Genomic DNA, 18007 nt, shown 5'->3' on the forward strand with positions numbered 1-18007 from the left:
GGAGACGAGCCAGGTGACAGGACACAGGACAGGATCATAGTGACACACGTGGCATGGAATCCTCATGGCTAGGCTGGTCCGGGCTTAAATAGGTCGGCTCAGGGGGCAGATCCTCAGGAAATTCCCAGTGCCAGGCACTGGACTGACAGACTCAGTAACCTATCAGCCAAGTGCCTGCCCCTGCCTCCAGGGGTCCAGGCATGCCCATTACCAGGGAGGCAGGTGATGGGGATGGGGGTTCCTTCCCCCATCATGTAGACAAGATGCCAGACCCTACCATCCACCATGTGGCCAATATGGCGCCAGCCAGACCTGGCCTTCTTACTTCAACAGCATCTTCAACTCAGTTTTACTTTCTGATTTTGCCCCTTCAAAACTGCAAACAGTATCTGGATTGAAACATACAGAAGACTGAGTTGTCATTCTTATTTTTGTGCAAATTAGCTGAGCTGGAAGTGAAAGTAAACATATTTGTTACTGCCCACCATTCACTGATACAGAGGAAGAGAAGAAGAGCTATCTGGCATCTTGAAATGCTAGTGGCAGCACAAACACCTCTATACAGTTGGTGTGGGCAGGGGCCGAAAGGATGAGGGCTTGACATGCATATGAGAAGTAGGCTTAGGAGTGCTCTAGCTGGTCCAGAAAGGCCTAAAGGATGACCAGGTCCCAGAAGCCCATGAGTCTGTCTTTCCTGGTCCTGTCCTACTACTTCCTGTGCCCTTCTGTCCACACGGGGAGTCTGAGCTGATGCCTACTTTGAGCTGCCTATGATCCTCTCTCCCTGTGGACACCCATGGTCCAGACTGGAATAAAAGCAGTAGATCTAAAACCTAACTGAAGCCCTGGCTTGCTGAGAGAAAATCTTCATGGCTTTGGGGAAGGCAGATGTTTAGAGACAAGCCTCAGGAACCAAAGGAAAGCAAGGGGAAAGATGGTTGAACAGGATTTGCCTAAAATGAAAAGCACTGCTCATCAAGTTCACCTCCAGCTTCCGGCCCTGAACCTGCTCTTCCTCCAATGTTTCTTATCTAAGCCTGCAAATGCGGGGCAGGTTTCTCCTCCCCATTCCCCAACCTGGACAAGTTCTAGCAGTTTTCTCATGTCTGCATCTGCTCTCTGAACGCCCGTACAGTGTGGCCAGAATGAGCTTCCTGATGTTACCTGGTTGTCTCACACCCCTGCTCCCGGATGCACCTCAAACGTTAATTTCTCATAGGGCAGGAAAGCCCCAATGACCACCTTCCTTCAGCTTTTCTCTCTTCCTACACATCTCTCCCAGTCTTTGCACCTTATTACTGGATCTCTTGTTCTTCTAACAACCCAGCAGCTTCAAGTCTCCTCCGTGCCATGAGTGATTCTTTTTCCCATCTGCATCCCTCCTCATTACACGTAGTGTTATTCTAAAAGCAGGCCAAGTCTGGAAAGCTTTGGGAAGGCTTCTTGGTTCTCTCTTTTCTTTTTTTTTTGGCGGTGATGGGGCTTGAACTCCGAGCCTGGGCTCTGTCCTTGAACTTCTTTTGCTGAAGGCTAGTGCTCTACCACTTCAGTCCCAGTGCCACTTCCAGCTTTTTCAGAGTAGTTTATTAGAGATAAGAGGCTCAGGGATTTTCCAGCCTGAGCTGGCTTCAAACCACAATCCTCAGGTCTCAGCCTTGAGATTAGCTAGGATTGTAGGTGTGAGCCACCAGCACCGGGCCTTCCTAGTCCTCTTGCATTGTGTTCTGCTCTTGGGACCAGGAGCAAGTATATACTGCCTGACACCATGATTTGTAGACAGCATTGCTGCCTCCTCCCACAAGGCAATGCGGGCCTGTGGGACATCGATGGTGTCCACCAGCACAGTAGAGGGGGTGTTTAAGTAAATATTCAGTAAGGGCCAAGAGCTGCCTCAGCCAGAGTATTGGTTCCTCCATAGTGTCAGAGAGTGACTCCTATACTCCTGTTCCTCTGTGCGTGGACAGCCCTGAGGGCCCTTTGGCCAGTGATCTGGATTAAAGAAGAGGGAATACTGAGCACTCCACCTTCTGTGGTCAGCCCCAGAGAAAACAGCTACAGGAATACAGCTAGATGGGGGCTGGGAAGGTGGCTCAGTGGTAGAGCGCTTGCCTTGCATATTTGAGGCCCTGGGTTCGATTCCTCAGCACCCATAAGGAAAAAAAAAAAAAGGCAGAAGTGGCGCTGTGGCTCAAGTGGTAGAGCGCTAGCCTTGAGCTGAAGAGCTGAGGGACAGCGCCCAGGCTCAGAGTTCAGGCCCCACGATCGTACCCAAAAAAAAAAAAAGGAATACAGCTAGAAGTTGACCTCATATTCATAGAATCTACTTGGAGCAACTCTAGACTCCAAACCTGAGGAAATTTCTTTGACCACCTGCCTTCCTATCCCTTCCACACCCTTCTTCTAGGGTCTCCACAAGGGGGACTGCTGTTCTGGAACTGGGTGTTCCAGTCAGGACCCACTAGCGTCTCTCCCTAGGCATAGCCTGCCCTGGGGGGGAGGAGGGGGAAGGGGAGGGAAGGGGCCTTCCCTCAGCCAGTCTGCCAGCTTCCTAAAAAACCCTAAGCAAGGAGCAGCAGTTTTTATTCAAATCGTTGCACGCCCACAGGGAAGGGTGGAGCTCAGCCTTTTAGTCCATTTCTTTAGTGGCTAAGCACCTAGTATCTGCTAAATATAAGTTCCATAAGTTTGGAATAACAAATGGATGATTATGTGAGTCTTGTGCAGAAAACTACTAGTGAGGGGCAGATCTCAGCTGACCAAGGCCATGGATATGCCAGCCATAGGGATTTTTGTTTGTTTGTTTTGTTTTTGTCAGCTGTGGGGTTTGAACTCTGGGCCTGGGCGCTGTCCCTCAGCTCTTCAGCTCAAGGCTAGTAGTGCCCTACCACTTGAGCCACAGTGCTGCTTCTGGCTTTTTCTGCTTATGTGGTGCTGACGAATCAAAACCAGGGCCTCCTGCATGCAAGGCAAGCGCTCTACCACTGAGCCACCTTCCCAGCCCCAGGATGGATATTTCTTGAACCAAGGAACATCATGGAAGACTTTGTCAGGATTGGGAGAGGCACAGAATAAGGGCACACTTTTCAATATCACCTTTCTCCTGATAGCCTCAAGTTCTTCCTTCTTTGAATTGAACCAGGTCCTTGCACCCCCAGCCCTTGATCTACCTTTCTTTTTTTTGGGGGGGGGGTCCGGTCCTAGGGCCTGAACTTTGGGCCTGGGCGCTGTCCCTCAGCTCTTCAGCTTAAAGCTAGCACTGTACCACTTGAACCACAGCGCCACTTCTGGCTCTTTCTGCTTATGTGGTGCTGAGGAATCGAACTCAGGACCTCATGCATGCAAGGCAAGCACTCTTACCACTGAGCCACCTTCCCAGCCCCTCATTAGTTCTTTGTGTGTGTATATCTGTGTGTGTGTCTGTGTGTCTGTGCGCGCACACACGCATGCACCAATCCTAGGGCTTAATTGAACTCAGAGCCTGGGCATTGTCCCAGATCTTTTTTGCTTAAGCTTAGCATTCTACCACTAGAGCCACAGCTCTACTTTTGGTGTTTTAGTGTTTAACTGAAGATAGGTAAGAGTTTCTTAGATGTTCTTGCCTGGGCTGGCTTTGAACTGCAGTCCTTAGATCTCAGTTTCTTGAGTAGCTAGGATTATAGGAGTGAGCTACCAGTGCCCTGTGAATTCTTTTGGAAAAAAAAAAAAAAGGATTTTGAACTCAGGGCCTAGTGCTCTAGTTCAGCTTTTTCTTTACTTCCCTGCAGCTGTAAGCATTATGCCAACCTTTGGTTCTCAGCTCTACCCAGACCTGCTGGCCCCTCCCTCTCTCCAGACCAACCTGAACTCCCATCTACCTCACTTCCTACCCCAGACCCTGCTGCTACCTAGATAGTGGAGGCTGCCATGCGCTCTCTCTAAGGGGGAAATATGGCTCTTCTAATAAACCTTGTAATAATCTTTTTCCTGTGCCTGCCTGCCTCCGAGTAGTCCCCTGGCATGGATGTGAAGGATCCTTTCACACATACCCCTCACCCCCGCCCTGCCCCATCCCAGTTGTGGGGCTTGAATTCTGGGTCTGGGTGCTGTCCCTCAGTTCTTCAGCTCAAGTCTAGTGCTCTACCACTTGAGCCACAATACCACTTCTGGTTTTCTGGTGGCTTATTGGAGATGAGTCTCAAGGACTTTCCTGCCCGGGCTGGCTTTGAACTATGATCCTCAGATCTCAGCCTCCTGAGTAGCTAGGATTACAGGCATGAGCCAACCAGCGCCTGGCTTTTTTTTTTTTTCAGTCAGGCATGGGGCTTGAAATCAGGGCTTGAGTGCTGTCCCAGAGCTTTTCTGCTCAAGGCTAGGACTCTACCACTTTGAGCCAAGCTCCACTTCCAGTTTCCTGGTGGTTACTTGGAGATAAGAGCCCTCATGATTGAGGTCTGGGAAGGTGGCTCAGTGGTAGAGCGCTTGCCTTGCATGCCTGAGGCCCTGGGTTCCATTCCTCAGCACCACATAAGCAAAAAGAAAAAAAGCCAGAAGTGGTGCTGTGGCTCAAGTGAGCTGAAGAGCTGAGGGACAGCGCCCAGGCCCAGAGTTCAGGCCCCATGACTGGACCAAAAAAAAAAGAGTTTCATGGATGACTTCCCTGCCCAGGCTGGCTTCAAACCACAATCCTCAATCTCCTGAGTAGCTAGAATTACAGGTGTGAGCCACCAGCATCTGGCTTCATTCAGCTTTTTTGTTTACCACTGTTGCTCTACCACTTGAGCTCCTAGGATAAGTATATGTGTAAGAGCTGAGGGTTGTCTCACATTTTAAACTTAGGATTCATGTAGTAATACTGGGAATACTGGCGACAAAGCAAGCTACAGATCATGACTCTGGTCCCCTCTTTGAAAGATTTTAGAACCCCTGCAGTTATCTAGCCTATTTCTGTCACATTACAAACCAGGAAACTGAAGTGCTGACGGAAGAAAGAGCTCCTCAAATTGATTAATCAGGCAGAAGCTGAGACCGGAAGCCAGGCCTCCTGAATCTCATTCTAACATTCTCTTAATCCAGTTTCACACCGTGAGACATACAGTCTCAAGAAAACAGCAAGTAAAGGGACAAGAGAGTGGTGCTGGGAGAACAGGTCATGAGGCTGAAGAGCCCCAGCAAGGTGAGCACGAGGGTCAGCCTGGACAATGGCAGCCCAGGAGCCTGGGAAGGATGGTTGGCTGGAGTGTTGTTCTTCTAAACCCACTGAGAGAAAACAGGAGAACCAGCTTGGAGGCACCTTGCAGAAATTCAGGTGTGGCAAATGAGTTCTGATCTACTCAGCTCCTTTTTTTTTTTTTTTTGTCAGTCGTGGGGCCTGAACTCTGGGCCTGGGCGCTGTCCCTCAGCTCTTCAGCTCAAGGCTAGCTCTCTACCACTTGAGCCACAGCGCCACTTCTGATTTTTTTCTGCTTATATGGTGCTGAGGAATTGAACCCAGGGCCTCCTGCATGCAAGGCAAGCACTCTACCATTGAGCCACCTTCCCAGCAAATAGAATACCTCACTTTTTTTAATGTCTTTTTGTTTTTTGTGCCAGTTGGCGCGTTCACTCCAGGCATGGCCACTATCTTTGAGCTTTGATATATTTATATACAAGGTCAGCACTCTACTACTACAGCTCCACTTAATACATACATATATATATATATATATATATATACATTTTTTTTTTTTTTTTTTTTTTTTTGGTCAGTCATGGGCCCTGAACTCTGGGCCTGGGCACTGTCCCTCAGCTCTTCAGCTTAAGGCTAGAGCTCTACCACTTGAGCCACAGCGCCACTTCCTTTTTTTTTTTTTTCTGCTTATGTGGTGCTCAGGAATCGAACCCAAGGCCTCATGCATGCAAGGCAAGCACTCTACCACTGAGCCACCTTCCCAGCCCCACTCAGCTCCTTCTTTAGCCTTATTCTTTAATTATCCCAGTGCATCACCTGGCTGCAAAACAGAGCAGTTTGATAGTTTGTTTTTGCTTTATTTTGCCAGTCCTAGGGCTAGAACTCAGGGTCTGGGAACTGTCCCTGAGCCACAGCTCCACTTCCAGCTTTTTGTTTATGTGGCACTGAGGAATTGAACCTAGGGCTTCGTACATACTAGGCAAGCACTCTACCACTAGGCCACATTCCCAGCCCCAAACAGAGCAGTTTGAGAACCAGGTTTGGCCCAACAGATCCTCACTTTCCTACAGAGTGTGTGTGTGTGTGTGTGTGTGTGTGTGTGTGTGTGCACGTGTGCAGGTCTTAGAGCTTGAACTCAATGACTGGGCACTACCCTTGAGTTTGTTTTGCTCAAGGCTAGTGTTCTACCACTAGAGCCACAGTGCCACTTCCAGCTTTTTCTGAGTAGTTAACTGGAGATAAAGAGTGTCAGGGACTTTCCTGCCCTGGATGGCTTTGAACCTTGATCCTCAGATCTCAGCCTCCTAAGTAGCTAGAATTATAGGTGGGAGCCACTAACACCCAACTTCCTACAATGTGTGTGTGTGTGTATTTTTGTCAGTCCTTAGGCTTAAATGCAAGGCCTGGGCACTGTCCCTGAGCTGCTTTTGCTCAAGGCTAAGCACTCTACCACTTGAGCCACAGTGACACTTTGAGCTTTTTCTGTTTGTGTGGCACTGAAGAATGGAACCTAGGGCTTCATGTATGCTAGGCAAGCACTCTACCACTAAGCCACATTTCCCCAGCCCCTACAGTATCTCTTACAGAAGCTGAGTATATAGGTCAGTGGGAGAACTTTGTGTCTAGTATACATGAGGTCTTGGTTCACCCTCTAGGACTAAAACCAAGTAAATAATAGTAATGATAAATGCAGAGAACATGTTTTAGGATTGTGGTAAAGTTAATGCTCTCAGCATGGTGCCTGGAAGGTAGGATCTTAGTACAGTCCAACCCCTCCTCTAGCTCAGGCAGCCACAGCAGGCTGCATTACTACACAGCCTCCCCCACATACTTTTTTTTTTTTTTACTACTAAAAAAGTGATGGGGGCTGCTCTTGTAAGAGGTGCTTAGAAGCTGCATTTGTTTTATGAATTAAACAGCCGAAAAAAGCTTGGCATTCCCGCCTCCATTTTGCATCTGTCTTTGCAGTAAGCTACAGAGCTTCATCAGGATCTGCCTGCCACCTGGCAAGAATAATCTCAAGGATAACATCTTCTCTGAAACCTAAAACAAAGACCAGTAATGGTCAACTGGGCCCAACTGGGACTGAACTCTGCAGATTTACACTATCCCTACTTACTTGTGTACTGAAGTGTGTGGGACTGCACCAGGAGCCTGGCTGAAGCGGGGCTTTAGTACCTTCTTCCCATGGCATTCCCATGGCAGGTAAGAAACCCTTCTCTCTGCCCCTTCACCTTCTGTCTCTCCTTCCCCTTTCTCCCTCCCTCCCATCTTCCCTCCCTTCTTTCCCCCTTCTCTCTCTCTCTCTCTCCTTTTTTTTTCTCTCTCTTTCTTTTTCTGCCAGAATTAGGATTTGAACTCAGTCCTTTAGCTCAAGGATAGCACTCTACTACTTGACACAGCTCCACTTCTAAGTTTTTTGGTGGTTAATTGAAGACAAGAGTCCCCCAGACTTTCCTGCCTGGACTGGCTTTGAACCATGATACTCAGATCTCAGCCTTCTGAACAGCCACTGACATCCTGCCACCAAGTCTCTTTGTTTGTTGCATATTTGTGAGGTACATAGGGGCTAGTGGTCAGACCTGATGTGGAACTTCTGGAGTTTCGGCCTAGGATTTAAACCTCCAGTTTCATTCTGTAACCCCTAAACTGGTAAACTCTCCAGTGTGCCAATAACCATCTACTTACAGGATGCTAGGGAGTCCCTCTGTGACCATTTTCACAGCCTAGTGCCCAGGCCAGCCCTGGAAGTTATTCCTGATTTCTGGCTACCTTTAAAACATAGTCAGCCTCCTGGTAAAGTGAACTTTGTTGTGCCAGTTCCAAGTGTTCCTATCTCCTGGGAGGGTGATGTTAGTTTTGAGATACCCTGAAAAGGTTCAGGTATGGCAAACAAGTAAGGAATGGTCTGGTCTAGACTCACCCACTGGCTTCCTAATTTGTTTTTAGTCCTTATTGGTCTACTGTTCCATAGCTCAAGTGATCACACCCTATTTATCTCCTTCTCAAAGTCCCTCCAAACTTGGGAGCTTGGAGGTACTGAGCAATGGCTCATTCTGAGGAAGATGACACGGCAGGAGGTGACCCTCCACACCTTCCTAGTGCTGCTCTTTCCAGACCTGAAAGAAAGCCTCAGTTGTGAAGCCAGGGGAGGCAGCTTTGTTAAGCTTCCTAAAGCAACAGCAGCACAAATGATTGATAAACATATAAAAAGACACTCAACCTCCCTTATTATCTGGGAAAAGCCTATTAGAATCATAACAAGACACCTTTTCTCCTACTTTTTTTTTTTTTTAGCCAAAATATTGATGCTGGCAAAGGTAAAAGTCCTCTTGTACTCTGTTTCTGGAACATAAATTGTTGCTGCCCTTTGTAGAAAGCAATTTGCCACATTTTATAAAATACAAAAAGCATATTCCATTGGACTAGCAGTTATTCTTTTTTGTCGGTCGTGGGGCTTGAACTTTGGGCTTGGTGCTGTCCCTGCGCTCTTCAGCTCAAGGCGAGCACTCTACCACTTGAGCCAAAGCACCACTTCAGGTTTTCAAGTGGTTTATTGGAGATAAGAGTCTCACGGACTTTTCTGCCCCGGCTGGCTTTGAACCGTGATCCTCAGAGCTCAGCCTCCTGAGTAGCTAGGATTACAGGCGTGAGCCACCGGCGCCCAGCTTGTCCTTCTTAGTATCTATCTTACAAAAACACAGATTCACCAACAAGCATGAGCAAGCACGGGCCATTGTGCCCAGAGATCAAGCATAATCAATAATATAATGTCCACTCACCAGAAGCTGGTTGAATAAAACCATAGATAATCCAAATGGTAGAATATAAAATGGTAATTATGTGGCTAAATTGGCTAGATGTATTGTAAATAAAAAAAACCAAACCATAAAATGAAACTACAGTCCATGTAACAGTTAAAAAAAAAACAACTGAAGCCAAACTGTGTGTTTACATTCAGATGAACAGGAAAACTTGTGATGTATGTACAATCTGATAGTATCAAATACTTCTAAAGTTTTTTCTTTTTCCTTTTTTTGGTCATGGGGCCTGAACTCGGCCTGGGCGCTGTCCCTCAGCTCTTTAGCTCAGGCCTAGCACTCTACCACTTGAGCCATTGCACCACTTCAGGCTTTTTCTGCTTATGTGGTGCTGAGGAATCAAACCCAGGGCCTCATGCATGCAAGGCAAGCACTCTACTACTGAGCCACCTTCCCAGCCCCTAACATTTTTTTTTTTAATAACATGGATATATTTGTGAAGTACTTATATGATTAAAAAAAGTTTTTTTTAATAATGAAGCTAGCCTGACTCTGGTGACTCACACCTGTAATCCTAGCTACTCAAGAAGCTGAGATCTGAAGATCATGATTCAAAGCCAAGTCAGGCAGCAAAGTGTGTGAGATTCTTCAGTTAACCACTAGAAAGCCAAAAGTGCAACTATGGCTCAAGTGGTAGAGAGCTAGCCTTGATTCAGAAAGCTCAGAGACAGCACCCCCCAGGACCAGCACCACCCCTCCCCCCCCAAAAAAAAGACAGCCATGCTTCCATATATGCTAGTTCTGCACAGAAGCTTTAAATGTTGTGTGTTGCCTTTAACCCCCACATCTCTAAGATTAGGATCATTTCATTTTGGTGGTATTGGGGTTTGAATTCAGGCTTCATGCTTGCTGGGCAGTTGTTGTTCTACTGAACTGCACCTCCTGCCCAACGATGATTTCTTCATTCAGTACACCTTTCCTGCCTCTGCCAGACTCTGCAGTGTCAGCTCTGGGGGCAGGTGTCCCTGGAACCTCCAATTAAGTTGGGTAGAGACAGAAAATGAACTAGCCAGTAGCTGTGTCCCCGCAGAGCAGAGGTGAAGACAGCCAAATCTACCTACAGAGGGGGACCTCAGTTCAGGGAGAGGTTAGGTAATGCTAGAGTCTCTACCCAGGAGGTGGGACTCACTGAAGTCAGCATCCAAAGTGCCTCCAAAGGTAACAGGGAACAGCGACCCCTGCTGGTCAGGAATACCAAGGTTTTGCTTCTTGGTGGACAGCCTGGGTGAGGACAGGATTGTACCAAGGGCTGGAAGGGAAGATACTCAGGCAAGAGACTATTCATTATCCTCATTATCCAGTACTGAGTGTCTAATGACTAAATCTAGGCTCCCACCTTGAAGCTGAGAGCCAAGAAAGAGACTAGATCCTAGAAATTACCCCCAAATGGTGGTAGCCTAGAATCTGGTCAGGTGAAGAGATGAATGAGGCATAAGATCCAGGGACTATTTCAGTCCTAAAATCACTGGGTTGGTTGAGCTGAAGCTTGGAGAAACATCCAGAGATATGTGACAGGAGGAGGGACAGTGAGGAGCCACTGCTTTTTTGCCGGTTAATTGGAGACAAGAGTCTCACAGACTGTTGCACAGGCTAGCTTTGAACCACAATTCTGAGATCTCAGTGCCTTGAGTAGCTAGGGTTACAGATGTGAGCCACTGACACCCAGCAGTGACTTGCTAAAGGTGCGTAGGCCCTCATGCTCTGTTTCTAGTGGGTCCCCTATCTTGTATGGTGTGTAGACATGAAGGCTTCAGGTAGTAGCTCTGTAAAGGTGCCTGAAGGAAGTTTTAAAGGGGGGTGCTGCAGGAAGTGGGCACCTGAAGAGACATCAGGAAGTGCAAGAGAGGCTGTTTCTGAAAAGGCCAAAGGTCAAAGAGCTGAGGTAAGAAGGGGAGAGGATGCACTCTGCAGCCCCATTACGCTGCTTACTTAGCAACAGTCACTGCTCTTTAGTCTCAGGAGATAACGCACACCTTGAAAGCTACCTGTGTTTCTCTAACATTCTTGTTATCTACACCTGCCACCTCAACCCCCATGTCCTGGCAGTGCCCAGGAGGGCAGAGTGGTATTTGGAGCCAGGTCTCCTAGGAGTGGGAAGCCGAAATCCTAATTCCATGTCCACCTCACTCCCTCTCTGTCTTGAGCTGGAGATGAGAGGGGGGATGGCTGCAAACCTTGTACTAGCAATCATGGAGGTCTTCACTAACACCATTAAGTACAGCAAAAGAGACATAATAAATAATTCCACTGGCCTAAAATTGATTTTGTTGGTCTTCACGCTGCAAATCATAGGTACCTACAGTATTTTTAAATTAAATCAGCCAGGTACCAGTGGCTCATGCCTGTAATCCTAGCTACTCAGGAAGTTGAGATATGAGGATCACAGTTCTAAGCCAGCCCGGGCAGGAAAGTCTGTGAGACTCTTATCTCCAATTAACCACCAGAAAACCAGAAGTAGTGTTGTGGCTCAAATGGTCGAGCGCTGGCCTTGAGCTGAAGAGCTGAGGGACAGCGCCCAGGCCCAGAGTTCAAGACCCACGACAAAAAAAAAAAAAAAAAAAAAAGCAACCATTCCCATGTTTCCATTAAGTTTTACTATTTGGGGCACGGAAGCAGATGCTAAAATCTAGCTGATTATTGATTTTATTTTATTTTATTTTTTGGTGGTAGTGGAGTTTGAACTTAGGGTCATGCACTTATTAGACAGGATCTGTATTAGTCAGGCCACACCCTCAGGACAAGCAGATTTGTGGAAGAATCTAGAAAAGTTATTGATAACCATTGACATGTTTTGTTTTGTTTTAAGTAGTACTCTTCCTGCTTCTGGGTATGTTAGCAAATATTCACTATTTAAACTTTAGTAGAGAATGAAGTTGAGAAGATGCATGTCAGGTTCCTATTAGTGGGAAAAGGCCTCTATTTATTGTGACTGAGGGCAGCCTACATTGTGGCTTCGAGGTCTGAGAGTCACAAACTTCTACGGGGCTGGGAAGGTGGCTCAGTGGTAGAGCACTTGTCTTGCATGCTCGAGGCCCTGGGTTCGATTCCTCAGCACCACATAAGCAAAAAGAAAAAAGCCGGAAGTGGCGCTGTGGCTCAAGTGGTAGAGTGCTAGCCTTGAGCTGAAAAGCTGAGGGACAGGGCCTAGGCCCAGAGTTCAGGCCCCACGACAGGACCCAAAAAAAAAAAAAAAAAAAAAAAACAAACTTCTAGAGCTCTTCCAGGTCTAAGTCAACAGCTGGTACTGCCTGCCTCAAGGCTCAAAGAACAGGGGTAAGACGCAAAGCCCCTCCCTCTGGCTTCTTAAAGGGTACTGGAAAGAAATAGTCCACTCCACGGTCAGTGCTCAGCACCCAGGCTGGGGGCCTCCCCACTCAGACCTTGAACAAGCCGCCCCTTTCCCAGGCTCTTCCAGAAGAGTAATTTCCGTCTTCCTGGATCCGGAAGGAATGGGGAACAATCAAGACCTCAGAAATGATACTCCTCCCCCCTGGCTTGGAACTTTCTCTAGAGCCAGCTCTCACTTGAGGGGGAGCTCAGGTGAAATGCTGCCGCACTCTCAGACGCTCTCTTCCTACCATTGTGCTTGGAGAAGTGATTCCCCTGTCTGGTCTGGCTTCTTCACCTCCTTCCCTGGCTGGTCCCCCACGCCCCATGAGCTGTTTTCACCAGGCTCCCAGCATACACAAGCAAAGGCGCCAGCTCCCACACGCTTGCCAGTGCCCAGTGCCCAGGCCTGTCTGCAGCCCACCCTCTCTCGGAAAGCCACTAGGACACATTCCCATCTTCCCGGGCCCCTTCACAGGCCCCAGCCTGCACACATTGGCATTTCTTTCTTTTTTTTGGGGGGGGGGGGGGTCTGGTCGTGGAGCCTGAACTCTGGGCCTGGGCGCTGTCCCTCAGCTTTTCAGCTCAAGGCTAGCGTTCTACCACTTGAGTCACAGCGCCACTTCCGACTTTTTTCTTTTTTGCTTATGTGGTGCTGAAGAATCGAACCCAGGGCCTCAGGCATGCAAGGCAAGCACTCTACCACTGAGCCACCTTCCCAGCCCACACATTGGCATTTCTACAGACAGGATTCTGGAATTCTCTCTGCTGGGCGAGCTCCTGGGCTTCTGGAGGTTGAAATGCCAAATTCTGCTCTTACCCAGCCCATGTCCCTCAAACCATGGATTCCCACCCACCCACACCTTTTCTTCCCTTTGTCCTACCACGGGAGTGGATGGTTCAACCATTATGAGGCCAGGCCCCTGGGGTTCCCTGCCCTTCCCATCCATCAGCAAGTGCTGAAGAGTCTACCTCCATGACACAGCCTGAAGCTGAATCCCCTGTTGCCACCCAAATCCACAAGGACTGGGCTCCTCTGCACAGATGCCGCCACGGCTTCCCAGGGCAGTTAGTGCCCAGCTGTGGGCAGGACCTGGAGACCCTGCGTGACCTCTGCTTGTCTCCCCAGCCTTGCCTGACTCTACCTTCCCCCGCACACTGGACACGGATCTGCCAAACAAGTCAGCACCTTGTTAATGCTGCCCCTGCCCCACTCATCTCAGAGCTACCTTTTTGGTTCCTTTAGATTTTAAATGAAATGCCATCTCCTCCTCTAAGCCGCTCAACCACCTAGCCTAGAGTTGGCCTCACACTGAACTTTTGGTTCCCCTTGTCTGTTTTCTAGCCCATTTCTCCCCTCAGAGTATTGACACTATGAGAACAGGAGTTGAGTACACTGCCTGGTATACAGTAAGTGTTCCATAAATATTTGTCGAGAAAACAAATGAACCAGCTACTGCTTAGGGATCATCAAGTATGTCCCTGGAAATTATAGGAGTCAAGGGGGAAACCCAGGCTCAGCCTGAGCCTGCCAACAGTTCCAGAGTGTGGCTGGAGCTGACTTTTAGTTTTCCGGTTCTGTAGGATAAGCTGGGGCCTGGGCCAGAAGGCACCTCACCTCCCTTTTCCAGCGTGCCAGCCACTCGTCCCGCTTGCGCTTGCTGATGTAGTAGGGGTCCCCCGCCTGGAAGGTGAGCCTCGGCATGGGCCGCTGGCGGAGGCTGGACTCCCAGCCCAGGCCACCCCGCAGCCGGCCCCGGGAACCCTAGGCAGAGAGATGGCAGAGACACAGACAGGCATTAAGATGGGCACTGATGCCCTTTCAGGGTTTGCCCCCTCCTGCAGGGGAAAACGAGGGGGCCACTCACCTCTAACAAAATGGGAAAATTTGGCTCCTGGCCAAAAAGGGTTGGCTAGGAAGCCCTGGCAGGCCCTGTCTGGGCCAAATAACTGAGGGATGTGTGGTTGGTAGGAGCATATGGACAAAGCTGTGAGGGAGGGGTGTGATGTCTGGAGGACGAGCTGGCTGCCTGACTGGGGGACTTCCAGCCTCCACCCCCACTTCCTCTCCTTTTCACAGAGGGATATCAAAGAAGGGGTGGGGACCCACCCTCCGGCCCCCCTCACACACACACACTCGCCACAGTCCGTCAGAGGTGGCTTTCTTCTAGAATCAGGATCCACAGAGCCCCACAGGGTGAGGAAAACACTTGCCTCCATTTTCATGGTTTCGATGTTGGTCTCCTTCTGTTCTTTGCCTGTGAAGAGGGAAGAACAAGGGGACTTTTGGCACAGTTGTAAGTAGCTAAGGGGCTCACTGAAGCCGGGGCCCTGGTATGCACTGGGAACAGGGTCCTCCCAGCATCTGGGTTAAGTGTCATCCATGATGACATGCCATGTGCCAGGCAGGCACTGTGCTAGCCCCAAAGGACTCAAGTGTGAGGCCTTGAGCAGAAACAGAGAGAGAAAGGGGGGGATGGCAAACTGGGTTCAGGTTCCAATGCTGGGACAAATCTGGGCTGTGGCCTCTGGCCCACTGACTGTCTCAGGTACTCAGAGAAGATGCTCCTTCTCTGCCCTCAAAGGGAGCCTTGCTTTTTCGTGTGGTAAGAAAGGTACCCCAGAACAAGATTCCAGCTAATCAGTGTTTACAAAGTCCTCCTGCAATTCTCAATAGCATGGCCCTATCACTGCCCTCCATCCTGACCTGCTGTCAAGGCCCTAAGCTCAGCCTCTAATCCTGAAGGCTTGTGTTTGGATTTCCGCAGGCTCAGGGTGACCTCCCTAACCTCGCCTGTTTCCTCACAGAAACAAGGTGGATAAATGCTCTAAAAGCTCTGGGCTGGGGGAGCACGGAGTGTGTAGGGCAGGGCTGCTCACACACTAAATGCTGGTGCTCTTCTCCTTCCCGGAGATCCTTGACACGCGGCATTTCCTGCTCCCCTGTCCCTAGTGTCTCCCAAGTTCCTGTGCAGATTCGTTTCAGGAAGGGACGGCTGGCTGGGAGCACCAGTTCCCACAGCCCCATCCTTCGGAAAGAGCCTTCCTTCTGGGTTTCAGGACTTGTGGTGTGGAGAGGCGAGGCTGCGGCCCGGTTCTCCATCGCCCCCCTGCAGAGCCTCTGGTCCTCACGCAGCAGAGGCCCTTTGGGGGATCAATACAGCTGCAGTTGGGTGGCTCTGGCGAGCGTTTGGTTGATGGCCCTGCCCTTCCTGGGAAGGTGAGGGGTGAACCGAATTCCTCCCTCTGAAGCCAAGTATTGAGTTTGGGCCCAAATCAAGGAGGTTCCTCGGGCTGGCTCGTGGTAGTTTGAGGGGTGGGGAGGGGAGACAAAGAGCCTCAAACGGAAAAAACAGCCCCTGCTTGTCTCCCAGCTCTGGGGCGGAAACCACCGCAGCATTTATGGCTCCGAATCCTCAGCCTGAGGTGGTTGTGGTGGGGGTGTTTCCGTCCCTCTCCGCAGACCTGGCCTGGGTGGCCCTGCAAATGCCCCAGGGCTCCGGGGCCTGGGTGACAGCAGCTTGGGAGGCGGGAAGGCCGAGCCCCTGCGGGCCGCCCCGTGGGCCCGGCGAGGGGGCGTGGCCCGGCGAGGGGGCGTGTCGAGCACGGTGTCTGTCACGCAGTGCGTGGGTGGGAGAGCCACGCACTCGCCAGCGCGGCGTACGTGACCCGCCTCCTAAGGTGCGCTTTGCCCTGGTCTCAGTCTCTTCCCCTCCCCCTCCTCCTCCTCCCACCTCTCCCTCCTCTCTCCTACCACAGCCGGCTCCCCACACTTCTCCGGGGTTCCCCCTCCGCCTTTGCTGGCCCGGCCCCTTCCCCCTCGGTCACGGCGCTGGGCCCGGCCAGGCCTGGGCTGCCAGGAGGGGGCGCCTGCCCTGGATCCGGCTGGGCCGGCTCTGCGCGGGCGTCCGCATCTGGGGGCTGCAGGTGGGACAGGGCCCTCAGCTGCACGCCTCAGCCTCCTGGGACCCTCCGTGGCATGATTCCATTTACGGGTTGTCATTTATTCATTAGAAGGGAAGGAAACCAGCGCTGAAAGGAACTGGTGATTGAGTACTTGTCCAGCCCCTACATTTTTCAAACGAGGAGATTGAGGCTGGGGGAGTGGAATGACTTACAAGCCGAGCTGGGGTCACGTGGCGGGACTCCTGACTCACAAGGCTTCTCCAGCGTTATTCTGTAATGCTGCCCATTCCCCCAGCCAAGCTTCCCCAAACAGAATGACTTTTCCTTATGCAATTTCTAACAGGCTTCTTTCCGCAATTTTCTCCCTGACAGATTGCCATGCCTACTTGAGTGAACACGCATGCGCGTGCGTGCGCGCGCGCGCGCGCGCACACACTCTCTCTCTCTCTCTCTCTCTCTCTCTCTCTCTCTCTCTCTCTCTCTCTCTCTCTCTCTCTCTCTCTCTCTCTCTCTCTCTCTCTCTCTCTCTCTCTCTCTCTCTGTCTCTGTCTCTCCTATCACTGTCCCCCTGCAGCCTGGTCCAGCAAACCACAAACAGGCTGCCACGGAAGCCCATCGGTCAGCTGCTCTCTCAGTGTTCCTCAACAGCCCATATGCTCCTGGGCAGACCCAGGGTCCCAGGTAGGTCCCAGGGTGGCCCTGGCTGGAATATGACCCCTGGCTATATCTCAGGTCGTAGGGAAAGAGTAGGTAAAGAGCTTCTAACACTTACCTGTTGGTCTGAAAGTATATTCGACCAGGAGTCACAGTAAATTGCCTTTAAGAGAAAGGTGTGACTGGGCCGAGGCCAGGTATCCTTAGAGGGCAGGCACTAGCCCAGTACCAGGCCCCAAGATGAGCAGAGAGGAGCTTTGGGCTGACCACCTTCACTTGTCCTTCACTATAATCTCTGGAAAGTTATCTAACCTTTCTGAACCCTTGGTGTCCCCATCTGAAACTGGAAATCATGAGGATGAAGTAAGAGATTAAGGATTCTCAGACCTCACTATGCCCAGATATCACGAGGACCTCCTTAGGGCACCTCCACACATGGTCAGTGCTCAGTGAAAGCCAGCCTGCACTCCTGGTCACCATGATCACCATGTGTTAACACCAGGCATTCAGGTGCCATCCCCAACACGGCCTCCCTGTCCAGGTGCTGGCTCTTGGCCTTTTGCTCATCTCCATCCCCTCTTCCTGATCCTTCCTCCTGGCTTGGAGCATGTCTAGGCCACTAGATGATGCTTCTTAATGGCCTCCATTTTTGCTATATAAGACTAATGATAGGGACTCTGGGAGAGATGGCTGAAACACCCCTGAAAAGAACTCCAGAATGAGGGGAACTGAAAGAAGACCATGGCCAAGTCACTTCCTGCCTTGGGCTTCGACTCCTTCCTCATCTGAACCTCCCAGTTTGGGCTGGCTGACTCTGGGTCAGCTGGTTCTGGAATGGTGGTTGGCCTCCATACCCCAGCACCCCACAGAGTCTCCTCCCACTTCTTTAGATAATACCTCAACAACCTTAGCATCCCAGCCACTCCACTAGCTGATCTCTGAGGCCAAGAGCATTTGTACCCACCATGCTCAGCCTAAGATTTTGAGAACCTTCATGTCTGGAAGTCTCTAATCCAGAAATCATTCTGGACACCATTTCATTATCTCTTGTATCCCTGGCATGTGTCACTCCCCTTGTTCTATGACAGTATCATGCTTTTCCTAATGCCTGTCGTGGCCTCCTACCTTTCATCCCACTTCCCAGTCTTCCAGT

At 50.2% G+C, this 18007-nt stretch overlaps 1 protein-coding gene across 3 annotated transcripts in view; it reads right to left on the bottom strand.

The window, feature by feature from the left end:
* Positions 1-18007, bottom strand: part of Dnmt3a (DNA methyltransferase 3 alpha) — a 112797-nt gene that overhangs the window by 30698 nt on the left and 64092 nt on the right. For all 3 annotated transcript variants that reach the window (XM_042696633.1, XM_042696630.1, XM_042696631.1), the window contains exons 5-6: positions 14509-14552; positions 13913-14059 (exon numbers count right to left, since the gene is read on the bottom strand). In XM_042696633.1, coding sequence (XP_042552567.1) covers positions 13913-14059; positions 14509-14552 — 191 coding nt within the window. The remainder of the gene's footprint in view (positions 1-13912; positions 14060-14508; positions 14553-18007) is intronic.

The sequence above is a fragment of the Dipodomys spectabilis genome, unplaced genomic scaffold (assembly GCF_019054845.1).
Source record: "Dipodomys spectabilis isolate Male_0828 unplaced genomic scaffold, ASM1905484v1 ptg000210l, whole genome shotgun sequence".
Taxonomy (NCBI): Eukaryota; Metazoa; Chordata; class Mammalia; order Rodentia; family Heteromyidae; genus Dipodomys; species Dipodomys spectabilis.